At 25.2% G+C, this 13,726-nt stretch overlaps 5 protein-coding genes across 5 annotated transcripts; 3 read left to right on the top strand and 2 right to left on the bottom strand. All coding sequences in view use genetic code 12, as the record gives it.

The window, feature by feature from the left end:
* Positions 1-83: 83 nt before the first annotated feature.
* Positions 84-1,802, top strand: KGF55_003303 (uncharacterized protein; the record flags this gene model as incomplete). Its single annotated transcript, XM_051758082.1, has 1 exon — positions 84-1,802. One exon carries the CDS (start codon positions 84-86, stop codon positions 1,800-1,802), a length of 1,719 nt encoding a protein of 572 aa, XP_051613675.1.
* Positions 1,803-1,889: 87 nt separating this feature from the next.
* ASF1 (nucleosome assembly factor) lies at positions 1,890-2,714 on the bottom strand (the record flags this gene model as incomplete). The annotated part of the gene is made up of 1 exon (XM_051758083.1): positions 1,890-2,714. One exon carries the CDS (start codon positions 2,712-2,714, stop codon positions 1,890-1,892), a length of 825 nt encoding a protein of 274 aa, XP_051613676.1.
* Positions 2,715-3,366: 652 nt separating this feature from the next.
* Positions 3,367-4,059, top strand: KGF55_003305 (uncharacterized protein; the record flags this gene model as incomplete). The annotated part of the gene is made up of 1 exon (XM_051758084.1): positions 3,367-4,059. The coding sequence occupies one exon, from the start codon at positions 3,367-3,369 to the stop codon at positions 4,057-4,059; it is 693 nt and encodes a 230-aa protein (XP_051613677.1).
* Positions 4,060-4,103: 44 nt separating this feature from the next.
* Positions 4,104-7,943, bottom strand: TSC11 (TORC2 complex subunit; the record flags this gene model as incomplete). The annotated part of the gene is made up of 1 exon (XM_051758085.1): positions 4,104-7,943. The coding sequence occupies one exon, from the start codon at positions 7,941-7,943 to the stop codon at positions 4,104-4,106; it is 3,840 nt and encodes a 1,279-aa protein (XP_051613678.1).
* Positions 7,944-8,544: 601 nt separating this feature from the next.
* On the top strand, positions 8,545-9,950 carry KGF55_003307 (uncharacterized protein; the record flags this gene model as incomplete). The annotated part of the gene is made up of 2 exons (XM_051758087.1): positions 8,545-8,583; positions 8,697-9,950. 2 exons carry the CDS (start codon positions 8,545-8,547, stop codon positions 9,948-9,950), a joined length of 1,293 nt encoding a protein of 430 aa, XP_051613679.1.
* Positions 9,951-13,726: the final 3,776 nt, after the last annotated feature.

Genomic DNA, 13,726 nt, shown 5'->3' on the forward strand with positions numbered 1-13,726 from the left:
AAACATATTATTAGAACACATGACTATATAACAATTAATTAATGGTTCTACTGAAGTACACCACACCAAAACTACAACATCAGATGAAGAATGATAGGCTAACAAATGATCAGAATAGTTCAATACCCATGGATTTAAATAATGTTGCAAATTCACAATCATCACCAAATTTTGTAGAATCAACTGTAATTCATCATAGTCCAAAATCAAAATCACAGCTAAATCTGTCAAGGAAGGAGAAAAAAGCTTGGTATCATAAAGGAGTAACTTCATCAGATTATGAAGAAGATTCTGAAAATTCCGAAGATCATAATAGTAGTCACAATAAAATTACATGGAGACCGGAATCTTTAGACTTTGAATCAATGGAAAAAACTCCATCACCTAAAAAGACATTAGATTTAAATCATCAAAATTTTTTGAGTTATGCATCAACTCCTTTAAATCATGCAATTTCATTTTTATCACCAATGAATAAATTAAATAATTTACATTTAGAATCTGAGATTATTGATGATAAACAAGATGATTATTTAAGAGATAATGAAGAACTGGATGATGGCAAAAATGTAATCTTTGAAGAGTATAATAAAAATGATTCAGGAGATGAAAATGATGAAGAAGAAGAAGAAGACGATGATGATGATGATGAATATTCATTAGGTAATAAAACTATTGCAAATAATTCTGATGATGATAATTCAGACAATGCTTTTCAAATATCACCTCCCAAATATATTAGTAAAAAAAGAAGAATGAATCAAGATACAGATATTAGAATGAGTACCCCCAATACTATATCACATGAATCAAAAATGTCAATATGTAATACTAACATTTCATCAACAAATGATTCAAGTTTAAAATTAAGTTTTTCAACAAATGATTCAACTCCATGTCCTCCTCAACCAAAAAGAAAAAAATTAAAATTTAAACAAACTTCTACAACAAATATTTTAGATTTAAATTATGCCAGAAAAACATCATTACAAGATATGCCACCTATTCCAATACATCATGATCAACCAGAAGAAGAAGATGATGAAAATGAAGAAAAACAATATTCAAGTTCTTTTAATAAAATAAATAATGAATTATCATCAACTCCAATTTCTCAATCAACTCCATCTTCATCAAGAGCATCAACTCCACCATTACCATCAACACATCCGGCTAATGAAACATCATCATTAAATTCAATTAATGGTTATAAATTTGTTAAACCAAAACAAAGACTACCGTCAAATTATAGATATGAAACTCCAATAAATGGTAATAAATTTGAATCTTTTAATTCTGGAAATAATAATAATAATAATGCGAAATATAATCAACTACGAGATTCTTATAATAAACAAGATTATCATATAATAGGAGAAATTCCAATAACATCAGCTGGATTGATGAATGAAGAAGATGAAGATATTCATATTGGTGATAAACGTATTAATGATCCATACATCACACCAGAATTGGATATCAATGATAATGAGAACGAAGTTATAAAATTTGAATATTATAATAAATTAAAATTACCATTAATTTCACCATATTTTTTCTATGAAATTGTTGAAACTAATAAATTATTAGAGATAATAAATCAAACAAATTTAGAGAAATTTTATAAAATAATTTTAAACAATTCCAATCAATCAATGTTAGAATTGTTAAAACAAGAAAGAATAAAATGGCATCCAGATAAATGGATAGGAAGGTTAAAAAATGAAAAATATGTTACAATTGAAGTTATTGATCAATTAAGTCAAATAATAAATTCAATGATTGATTCTTTAGAGGAATAAATAATTAGATCTCCATGACATGAACCATATATACAACGAAGTTTACGAACAATAATAATAAATACATTATTTCATTCAATTTAAAAATTAACTATCTTTCGGCGTATCTACTTGTTGCTCTTGATGATTTGATGAAGACTCTATTACTGGTTCTTTATCATTTAATGTTGATATTTCTGCTTCTTCTTCCTCTTCTTCTTGCATTTCTTCATCTTCATCTCCTATTATATCCTCTTCTTCATCTTCTTCACCTATATCTTCAACTTGATCTTCTATATCATCTTCTACGTCCTTTGAGCCTCCTTCCTGTATTCCAAGTTCCTCGTCTTCTTCTTCTTCTTCTCCTTCTTCATCATCATCCTCTTCTTCTTCCTCTCCCTCTTCCTCTTCTTCTTCTTCTTCTACATCTTCAGGTTGTTCAGGAGGATATTCATCAACATTATTTTCATTATCCCAAACAATATTAAATCTTGTAACTCTTGGTTTTTCAGCTAAAATATTTCTAACAACATGATCAACTTGTACTTTAGTAGGAGGATTTTCTCTTAATTCTTCAGTATCATATTCATTATTTACATAATAACCAACTCTAACAAATTCTTTTTCATTATATGAACAACTTAATATTATAACTGTAACACTAACTAATTCACTTGCAGGTATTAATTCAGGACTTGGAGCATCAGCAGTAAATAAAAAAGAGTTAACTCCAATTGGAACAGGACCAACTAATATTGAATCTAATTCTTGATCATGATCTAATGAATCTGATGATCCAACATATGTTAATTTCCATTCTAAATCTTCTTTTAATGATTCTAAACATTCAAATGTTATTTGAAATTCATATGGATCAGTGAATTTTGCTGGATTATTAAGTACTTCTATTCCTGTTAATGATACAATTGACATTATATGTTAGATTTTGTATGAGTTTTAGTAATGATATGTAGAGTGATGATCTCAATAATTATGAATGATGATATTATATGAAATATTGTATGAAATGAAGTAAATAAATAAAACGCGTAGAAATATAAAGAATAAAAATTAATTTATCATAGCGTGTAGGATTATATACAGGTCTGTAACAAAGTTCTTAACTGTCGTTCAAGATTGCAAAAAGGTATTGGAATCAGCTTAGAACAATTCACTATTTCAAGAGAAAACTAGGCGTAGTTTGAGATCTTTAATAACTTCATTTGTTCTAGTCTAATCGTGTAGTAAATGTCATAAATTTGGAATTCTATGGTTCCTTCTTCTGAGATATTGAGCCAATGGCCAGCCAAATAAAGCTAACAGATTGAAATTCACTTGCAAACCTAAGAATGCTAATAGCTAATATTAGACTCAGTCATGGATTCAAACATGAATAGCTATTTTCTAGAAATTAGTGATTGAGATCCGTTTTGAAGTAAATTGATTTTTGAGTGTGACAGAATTTCAAAAGTATCACGACAAGGTAGCTCAAAATTTTGCGACCGAATTTTGAATCACCATTAAAGTAACCATTAACACAGTTAAAAAAATACTGTAACACTTGCACGTACACAATCACAACAAAATGACAACAGAACTAGCGCCAAAACCGCAAGACCCAGAAATTAAACCAGAACCCTCGCAATCCATAGATCCTACAAATTTACCTGAATCAGAAATTGATTCAAAATCATTAGATGAAATACAAATACTATATAATCAATTACAAGAAAAATTTAAAATTGTATTTACAGAACTGAATAGATTATTTGAAAATGAAAGAAATCAGCGGAAAACATTAGCATATTATCAAAGACGAAATCAAGCTATATTAGATATTCTTGAGAAATTTGAAGAAGAAGAAGAAAATGAAGAAAATGGAACAAAAGATGATGATACGTCGAAAGAAATTGAAAATAATCGAATAAAACAAATAATATCGAAAGTTCCAAGATTGAAAAATACATTATCAAAATTAATTGATTCAGATCAATTTAAACCTGATTCAAATACTTTATTAAATTTATATTTAATTGAAAAAATACCAGATTTAGTAAACGATGAATTTATACTGTTAGAAATAAATCCTCAATCTGCAGATTTATGGTGTAATAAAAATACTCCTTTTATAAATGGAGATTATAAACCAATAACTTTAGAAACTTTAAATAATTTTAATGAATATTCAGGTACAAAATTTGATTTAGGTGTTGATGGTAAATTAATTATAACTCCACAAGCTGCAAGTTCATCAAGTAAGAAAAGACGTAGAAAATAAAGAGTTTTCAATGTACATGTGTATTATACGTATCCGTTCAAAAACTATACTTGAAATTTAAAAGATCCTCTTTTTTCCTTTTTTAAAATATATTCTAATACCGACCCATCTGAAAATAATTTAAATATAAATACTCTTTTATGAAATGAAAAATTACCTTTATCAATTAACCTTATAACATCAAGAAATAAATCAACATCTTCAAATATATCATTATATTGTTGTTTTATTTTAATTAATTCTTTAACTGCTTTTAATTCAATTTTTGATAAAATTGAATTTAAATTTTGTAAATATGTAAAAATTCTAATAGTTATTGGAGATTGAATTTCATCATTTGTCTTGTCGACTAAACTATTAAAAATATGAAAATATCTTTTATCACGATATGGATTTATTATTGAAACATTAAATAAATTTGCTTTATCATGATTTGAGTTTATAGGACCATCAATAATTTGTTTTGGATAAGCTAAATTCATACTTCTTCCATATTGATCTAATACTGAATACCAACCAAATTCATCTAAAATTTCCATACCTTCAACTGTAGTTGAAATCATTCCTATAACATAAAAACATAATCCTCTAATTTCCCAAACAGGACAATTATGAAAATTGTCCAAGATCAATTCTATAATTGAAGATTTTAAATTTATATTATACATTGGATCTAATAATTGAATTCCAAAATTTCCTGAACCAATTTGTCCAATAATCCATAAATTTTGTCTTAATAAACCTAATAAATCACAATGAATTTCATCTTGATTATCAATATCTAAAAATTCATTATCATTTGAAATTTGATTAAAAATTATTTCAATTGATGATAATAATTGATCTAAAAAATCTTTTGCTATACCCTTGTTGAAAAAATTTAAACCTTCTTCTGTTGATAAAAGACATTTAAAAAAATTTAATGAATAATTTTCAAATTCATTATCATTATTATCATTATTTTCAATATTATTTGTATTAACATATGGAAAAAATTGTAATCTAATTAATTCATCAATTTTTCTAACAAATTTAAATTTTTTAATTTGACACCATTTATTAAATTCTTCTTCAATATATCCTTCATCTTCTAAATATCTAAAACTTTTAATATTTTGTAATAATTGAACTAAAAAATTTTTCCCAATATTATATTTTTTCATTATTGAAATTGATGGCAGATATTTTAAAAAAATATCAACATTTTGAAAATCATTTGCTTTATAATGATTATATAAAAATAGAATTGAATTTTCAACTATTTCATGATTTCGATTATAAAAATTTTCAACAAGTATCCTAATTGAAAATTCTTCACTATCCTTGTTGTTAACTAATTGAGGTAATAAATGTTTTAATAAACAACTTTTAATTTTTAAATTTGAAATATTTAAACACATTTGTAATAAATTTTTAAATTGACTATTTTCAATTGAAAAATCAATATATTTAAATAAAGTTAATATAAAATAATTATTATTTTCAATTTCATTTGAAGCTGAAATTATATCTGAAATTAATGTGAAAAATTGCCAATTAGATAATAAATTTAATCCTTCAATACTACCACTTAAAACTCCCAAAAATCGAATATACCCTATTGATGCTGTATTTTCAAGTCTTTTCTTACTTAATACTGGATCTTTTGAAGTTATACCACTATACGGATCAATTTGTGCAACAATTTCAGATAATTGAGGTAATAATTTAGTTGATGATAAATATTTTGTACCAATTTCTGAACTTAAAAACATTTCGAGTAGCAAACAACCAAAATTAATATATTTTTGATAATTTTTAGATTGAATATGAACAGTTGAAAATCTATATTTAAAAGGACGATAAAATGAAACTAATCTCTTAAAGAATTTTGGTGATTTTTCTAAAACTTCTTCAAATCTCTTTGATGATTTTAATGGACCTTGAACTAAACTTGAAAGTAATGGCCAATTCCAATCTTCAAATTCTTTAATTACTAATACTCTACTATTTGTAATCATATTTTTAAATTCTTCATCATCTACATTATTACTTGCTTGAATTGAGATTTTTTTCATATTGGTTTTAATATATTGATTTTGTTCAGGATTGTTTTCAGGTTTAGTACGTGTTAAATTAACAACTTCAAATGAAATATGTGAAGAAAAATTAAGCAGTTGTAATTTCTTTTTGATTAATTCTTGAGGTAAATAATTACTTGCAATTGCATTAAGTTTTGTGATTAGTAGCGTTGCTTTTTGTCGTAGTTCTTCACTACTAGCTGAATCTTGAATCAATCCTATTAGATGTTCAAATACATCATTAACAATTAAAATATATGTTAAAAGACCTTGATAATGATGTACAATATCATTCAAAAACGGCTCTTTGCTAGTTGTATATTCAAATTTTAAATGTTCATGTCCCTTTCCATTCCTCTTTTTATAATCATTATATCTACTCACATAATCACCAATGGGACTATTTTCCAACCATGGAAAAACTTTTATCCTCAAAGCATCCAATAAAATATCTAGAACTAAATCTTGAACTCTATTATTTTTTTTAGTTAAATTTATTAATAAATTTTGAATACTTGTAAAATCATTTATTGAATAAGCAATTAAACCATTAAAATCTTTTAATAAAGTTGAAATTAAAAAAGAAATTTTTTGTAATTTAAAATTATTTAAATTTTCAAATTTTTTTAAATTTTCATTATTTTCTTCTGATGAAAAAATTGAAATTAAAGAATCTAAATCAAATCCATTTCTTAAAAATTTTCTTGAATTTTGATAACTTAAAATTCTTAATATAATTAATAAACATGTTGATGAAACTTCAAATGGTCCTTCTATAATTGAATTTATCATTAATTTAAAACCTCCTGAATGGAAAACTAATTCTGGTTTTAATAATGCTATTTCACTTATCGTTTCAATACATGCATTTTTAAACCCCATTGGTATAGATTCTGAATTAATTCCATAATTTGTATTTATTGAATTTGTTTTATGATAATCATATTTATCATTTTCAACTATAGCAATTAATGCCTTTATTACACCAACTGATAATAAATCTGCACCTTTTTCAATAGTCATATATTGTCTTATTAATTTTAAAGCTTGTTCCATTTCAATTATTGAACTTTTTGATTGATCATTTGCTAAACTTACTATAATAAAAATTAAAATTTTCAGTTGTCCTAATAAAATTAAACTTTGATAATTTACAATTAAATGTCTTAAAATTCTATAACATGAACTTCTAACTTCTGATATTCTATGATATAACATAAATTGAATTCTTGGTAAAACAGTTTTAATTTGAACTTCTTCTTTTAAATTTGGATAAGTTTGAAATAAAGTAACTAAATCATTTGATTTTTGTACAATTGAATATTCATCTTTATCTTTTAAACTACTTAAATTTGATAATAAATCACTTAATAACCAAGTAGGACTTTCTGGATGATTTGATGGTATTGATGTTAAACTTGGAGTTGAAGGTAAATTTGAATTTGATAATATTTCAAAATTTACAAAATTAGGTAATGTTGTACTTCTTGATCTTGAAAAATCAGGTCTTAATTTTGATATTATTGGTTCTTGTTGTTCATTATCTCGATCTCTTTCTACTGGATGAAATGGTATATCCATTGATGATAATGTAGTTGCTCTATCTCTTTCAATAATATCATTTTTTGTAAATTGATGTAATGATGATTGAGATTGATTAGTTGATAATGGTGGTGGTTGATTTGTTGTTTGTTGTATTTGTGGAGTTATAGGTAATTGTTGTTGTTGTTGTCGAGGTTGTAATGATGGTAATGATTTTATAGAAGTTGTCTTTTTCGGTAGTGTTGTTGGATCTAATCTTGTATTAGACGCTGATTTTCTCATAGTATTAGTAGCATTGAGTCTTGTATAGATGTTGTTTATTCAATTGGTTGTAAATTTGATAATCATTTTATGCGCGTTAAAAACTGGATCAAATTATCATGGAGTTTTTTGCAACCAAAATTAATTTCACCACGATAGGTCTAAAGTTGTAAGAATTTTCTGATTACTAGAGCTTTTAAAACCAACCTGTGAGCCCTAAAGTATTCAAGCAACTAGAATCATGCAGAAGTTTTCATTAGTGCCGAGAAGTTTGGTGAGACGTTCGAACGTCCTAGATTTTAGTTTTAGAGACTACTAGTACTACAGTACGCTAAAAGATTAATTAAGCTAGTTTTATATGGGTGTAAATTGGCTTGGGTAATGCCTTTCTCTTGATTGAATTGAACGTCACTTGTCTTTCACCAACCTCCTTAACTCCATTCAAGTCCAATTTCATAAGGTGTCGCGTGAATCAAATATTCTACGTCATTGTTTTTGTGTAATTTACTTTACATTATTTTTAGATGCAACAATAAAAAAATAACCTGTCAATTTCATTTACAACTGATTTAAGTACAACACACCAAACACTAACAAGTTCCAATATATAACTTAATATAACATGGAATCTTTAAGACGACAGCCACTACGGTATGGAGCAGTATGTAATATTAAGGTTCAACAATTAAAGGACAAGGAGAATGATTTCTGAAACTTGATTTTCAAAATCCTTATAAATGTTATGTTCTATGTACTAACTCAATCTCATCTTAGTTTGGTGCATTACTTAGTTTCACAGCATATAAACAAATAGATAGTAAATCATTCACATCATCATCATCATCATCATCATCTTTAACATCATTATCAACTTCATCAGCTTCTAATACTTCACCATCAATAACAACTTTAATATTAACAATAAATCATCATTTAACAACTTTACAAAATTTACAATCTATAATATCCAAGGAAACATTTTATATATATAAACCTCATTTAAGTTTAATTATATTATTTTTATTTTTTAATTTATGTAAATGGGGATTATTTGGAAAATTATCAAATAATGAAATAATGAATTTAAAAGATAAGATCATATATACTATATGGGAATTTTTTATTGGATTTATATTATTATGTGTTAGATTTAATATTGATGATTCAAAAATTGATATTAAATCTAAAAATATTTTAATTTCTCAATTTATAAAATTTGGTGGATTATTTTTAGTAATATTATTATTAAAATGTTTTAATTATTTAAGTTCTGATCGTATACAAAATTTATTTAACGGCCAAGATCAACAGAATCAAAGATTTAGAAATTCAAAAGAAATGAAATTATGGACTATAAAATTATCAATTGGATTAGTTATATTAAATCTTGTTGATGTTTTATTAATTTTTAAATTTTTTTATTCATTGTACCTAAATGGATTTTGGTCATTTGATAAACTGAATTATTCATCAATAAAAGATAATATATTAATTGCAATTTTCGGTTATGAAGTATTATCATTATTTCCAATGATTATATTAACAAGTTTAAAATGTGGATTAGAATTATATCAAATTTTAAAATTCAAACAACAAGAAGAAGAAGAAAATTTAAATTGGATTGATCAAAAATCATTTATAATTTATATTGGAGAATTTATTGTAAATTTATTACAATTTATTTCAATATTAATATTTTCATTATTATTTTTATATTTTTATACTTTTCCAATTCATATATTACCATCATCATATTTAAGTTTAAAATTAGTTATAAATAAAGCAAGAAATTTTATAAATTTTCAAAAAAAACATATTGTTTTATCTAAAAAATTAATAATTCCTAAATTTATTAATAATTATAATGATTATAAATGTGTTATATGTTTAGATGATTTAAAAATTGATAATAATGAAAAGTATAATAATATTAGAGAAATTAAATGTTCTCATCAATTTCATTATGATTGTTTGAAAAAATGGGTTGATTATTCTATTTGTTGTCCAACTTGTAGAAAAGCTATTTAATAAGTATACGCAGCGGGGAGAATAGGTTATTGCATTTAAGGTATTTGGTTTATTTCTATTGAGATGTAAGTAGGAGTTTATAGGATTGGGTTTTTATTAATTATATTACTTTACAAAAGAATTTCACCTCTAATTTGACATTTAAAGTGCTACGAATCTTATTAAAAACAGTAGACGTGACCACTGAAATTGGGTTAGAAATAGCTCATTTATAGTGTCAAAATTAACTACCAATACAAATGAAAATTTCATACATGTTAATTGCTCGCAAACTTGAGGAAATAAGTGTGATATTAATCAAAATATTTCTTTACAAGTAATTTTTGATTGGCTAAAGATTCCCTATAAAGTTCAATTGTTCTATTGGTGCCATACCAATTTTAGTGATTAGTTGTAGGTTGAGAATGATCTATTTTTAAATTAAACCTTTATTAAAAAATCCAATTTCTGAAAGATCAGAAGGGCTTTATTAATGGTTGAAATATCAATAGTTTGATTTTCTTATTTGCATATTCGTACTACAAGAACTTAAACGAACCATCATACAACACTTTATGATAGTTCTTCTAAATTCTGGTTGTACGAATTCGCAAGTAAAAAGATCACTCAATATATATGTTTCAAACAATATAAAGCACGTCACAACAATTAACAAAGTCAACATCATCACCCATAAGCTAGAATATTTTTCCCAAGGTCTTTGACATCATGAACCGTAATTCCTTGAATAAAACTTTGTTGAAAGAAAAATCAGTGAAAAATTGCCATTCATTTATATTATGATCACCCAATATCAAATCTAATCAAAGTTTGTTAAATCCGTCAAATTTTTTTTATAGCTAGTTGAGTCTGTTAAATTTTTCTTATAGCTTGTTTAATATTGTTCGTAAATCACAAGTTGTATCATTGAATATTTCGACCATTTATAAAACCTGATTTTTAGATTATTATTTGTAAGTAATTTCGATTCAGTAGAAACAGATTAATCAAAATAAATACTGATGTTACTCTTGGTGATCAACAATGGGCGTCGATAGGACGAAATTGCATCATAGAAAATACTCAAACTTCTAAAATTCAATACCTCAATTTAATGATAACCCTACCACTTGAATTTATGACGTAGTTAAAACCCTTGATGATATTCCAAAATTATGACATAATTAATTTATCCCTGAATCTTGTTTAATCCTATTAAAGATTCAATTAGATTAAACATAAGGGATACAACAAATGGACAAAAAAATAAATTGTAAATTTTAGATTATCCCTAAACCTTCATAATCAATAAAGATACTTACTTACTTTCAAATCATTAAAGTTTTTTAAAAATCTTTTTTGCAACCGATATCAAAAGGAAATTTTGAGCCTTGTACTTGAATCTTTACAATAATATTTAGACTTCAAATAATGTCAAAAAATTAACTTTTTGAAATATTATAAGTTTAAAAAAGTTTAAATTGGTAAGGAAGATAGATTAATGAGGTCGGTTATATATTTGTCAGTAATCTTAATTAGTAATACTTGTTTGGTATTGGTTTATTTTTACTTACTTCGTTGTATCTCTCTTTGTTTTGTTAAAGTTAAATGAATGTTAATTGATTGAATAAATTTTGCAACTAATTTGAAATTGTAATTTTGTGTAAATTGTTCGGATGAATGGATCAAATCAGGGATCTTTTAAAATTGAAAAACAATCCGATTTCATTTTTTTTTATCATTTTCAATTGAAGAGATCAGATACAACTTTAAACAATCTGTAAAAATGTCACATCGTATTGACGATGCATGAAATTAGAGTGAAGTTCTATTGATCTATTTATGAATGGTTAAACTCTTTTCCACATCTACCCTCGTGTGTCTTATTCCTCCATCCTTTTAATTTGCAGAAAATTGTATGTAGATCAAAAGGCGGTTTCGCAGAAAAAAAAATAAAAAAAAGTTGTTGATGAAAGGAAGTAATAGATTTTCTAGATCCAAGTCAAATACAAAAGGTTATGGTATTAACTAATTCCGTTTTCTTTTGAGAGTGATTTTATAACCTTCTTTTTTAACTTTTCGATCAATCATTTCGTAAGTTACATCATCATTTACTTTTCTTCAATATAAAGATATCAATACGTAGTCTTAAATCTATCTTAAATTGATCGGAATTATTTTAATTTTTAATTTTAGTTTCTTATTGTTCTTTTTTTTCGTTTATTTTTTATTATTATAAGGAAAAGGGGGTGTAAACTATTGTTAGTAGATCTAGTAAACTCAAAGTAATTTTCACGAAAATCTGAGGTAGTAGAACACCAGGGCTATAGAACTAATGATTTTCATAAATTCGAGTATAGGTTATCTATCTCGTACTTTTTGATTAAGGTAGTGAGTCTGTTTGATTCCATGTGAATTTCAAGAGCGTATCCTCCCCCCGGAGTGTTCTAACAAATGTAAGGTGTGCTGATTTAGATTTTGTGTAATTAGATTCCAATCTAAAACATTTTTTAATTTAACGTTTAACAGCTGAAATTTTTATATAAAACATTGTCTAAAAACACAAAGATCAAGAACAATCAAATTTATCAATTTATCAATCCATTTTCATTAATTTCAGCGAGTTCTTTTGTTTACTTTTACAAATCAGTACATAACGACTATTCTTTACATTTTGAAACAATTTATAAACAAGTTAGTGGTGTTTGATTTTGAATTGTTTCACAAAGTTGTAGTATAATGATTTAATAATACATTGGAAATTTTGATCGTGGCGGTGATCTAATACGATTGATTGATAGATAGTTATCAGTTATTTAACAAAATCATAAACCTTTTTTCTTTTGAAACTTCACATTTTGATGTATTTCAAAAGTCAATGATCATCATTTACTACTTAAATTACATTTAGAATTTGATTTTAGGCTTACATCATTTATGAAAATGTGTTCTTTATCTCTGTCAACTAGTCTTAAATGCATTTCGATAATGAATGTATAGCCAATAATCATATATCTATGTATTTGAAATTTGAAATTAACCAAGTATATAAATTTCTCCAAAGAAGAAAAGTTGATCAATATCGTCCTTATGGTCTTTCCCAATAGATACTAAATTTCAGTAATAAACAGGTTGTCAATTAAAAATTAATGATATATTAAACTCATATTCTGTTTCATTAGGGTGTATTTATTATCTAGTAAAGATCACCCACCCTCCATATTTCACATTATAAATTTCAAAGAAACATATGAATGATGAAAAAAAATATTATCTGAGACAAACATTTTAATACTTTTCTTTTTAATTAGCAAATTATATTTGGTCTAATCATACATTTACACCTAAATAGAAATTTGTATACCTACTTAACTTTTTGAAACATTTAAATTTGTAAATCTTTTCATAAGGAGCTTCTTAAAGTGAACAATTTTATACACCTATTAAATCTATGAATCTAATTTTATGTGTGTATATTTTTTTGAAAAAAAATATATTTTTGTGTTTGGTAACACTGATCATTTCAAATTTAATTATCATATGCAAATTATTCAATAGATCGTCTAAGTTTGGTGATACTCATATCCATCATCAATTGGAAAAGTCAATGCAGCTTCAGAAAATACACTATCAACTTTTACTTTTAAAAGACGAATGAGCATTCAGTAAGTAAAATGAATTCTAAATACTAGAAATTCATAATTTACACCCCCTACTATGTATATTTCTATTGTTAAGTAATAAACTATGTAAGATTAGATTTAATAATTAACCAGCTTATCTTAATGCTACCATGT

The sequence above is a fragment of the Candida pseudojiufengensis genome (genome assembly GCF_024610245.1).
Source record: "Candida pseudojiufengensis strain CBS 10847 chromosome Unknown scaffold1, whole genome shotgun sequence".
Taxonomy (NCBI): domain Eukaryota; kingdom Fungi; phylum Ascomycota; class Pichiomycetes; order Serinales; family Debaryomycetaceae; genus Lodderomyces; species Lodderomyces pseudojiufengensis.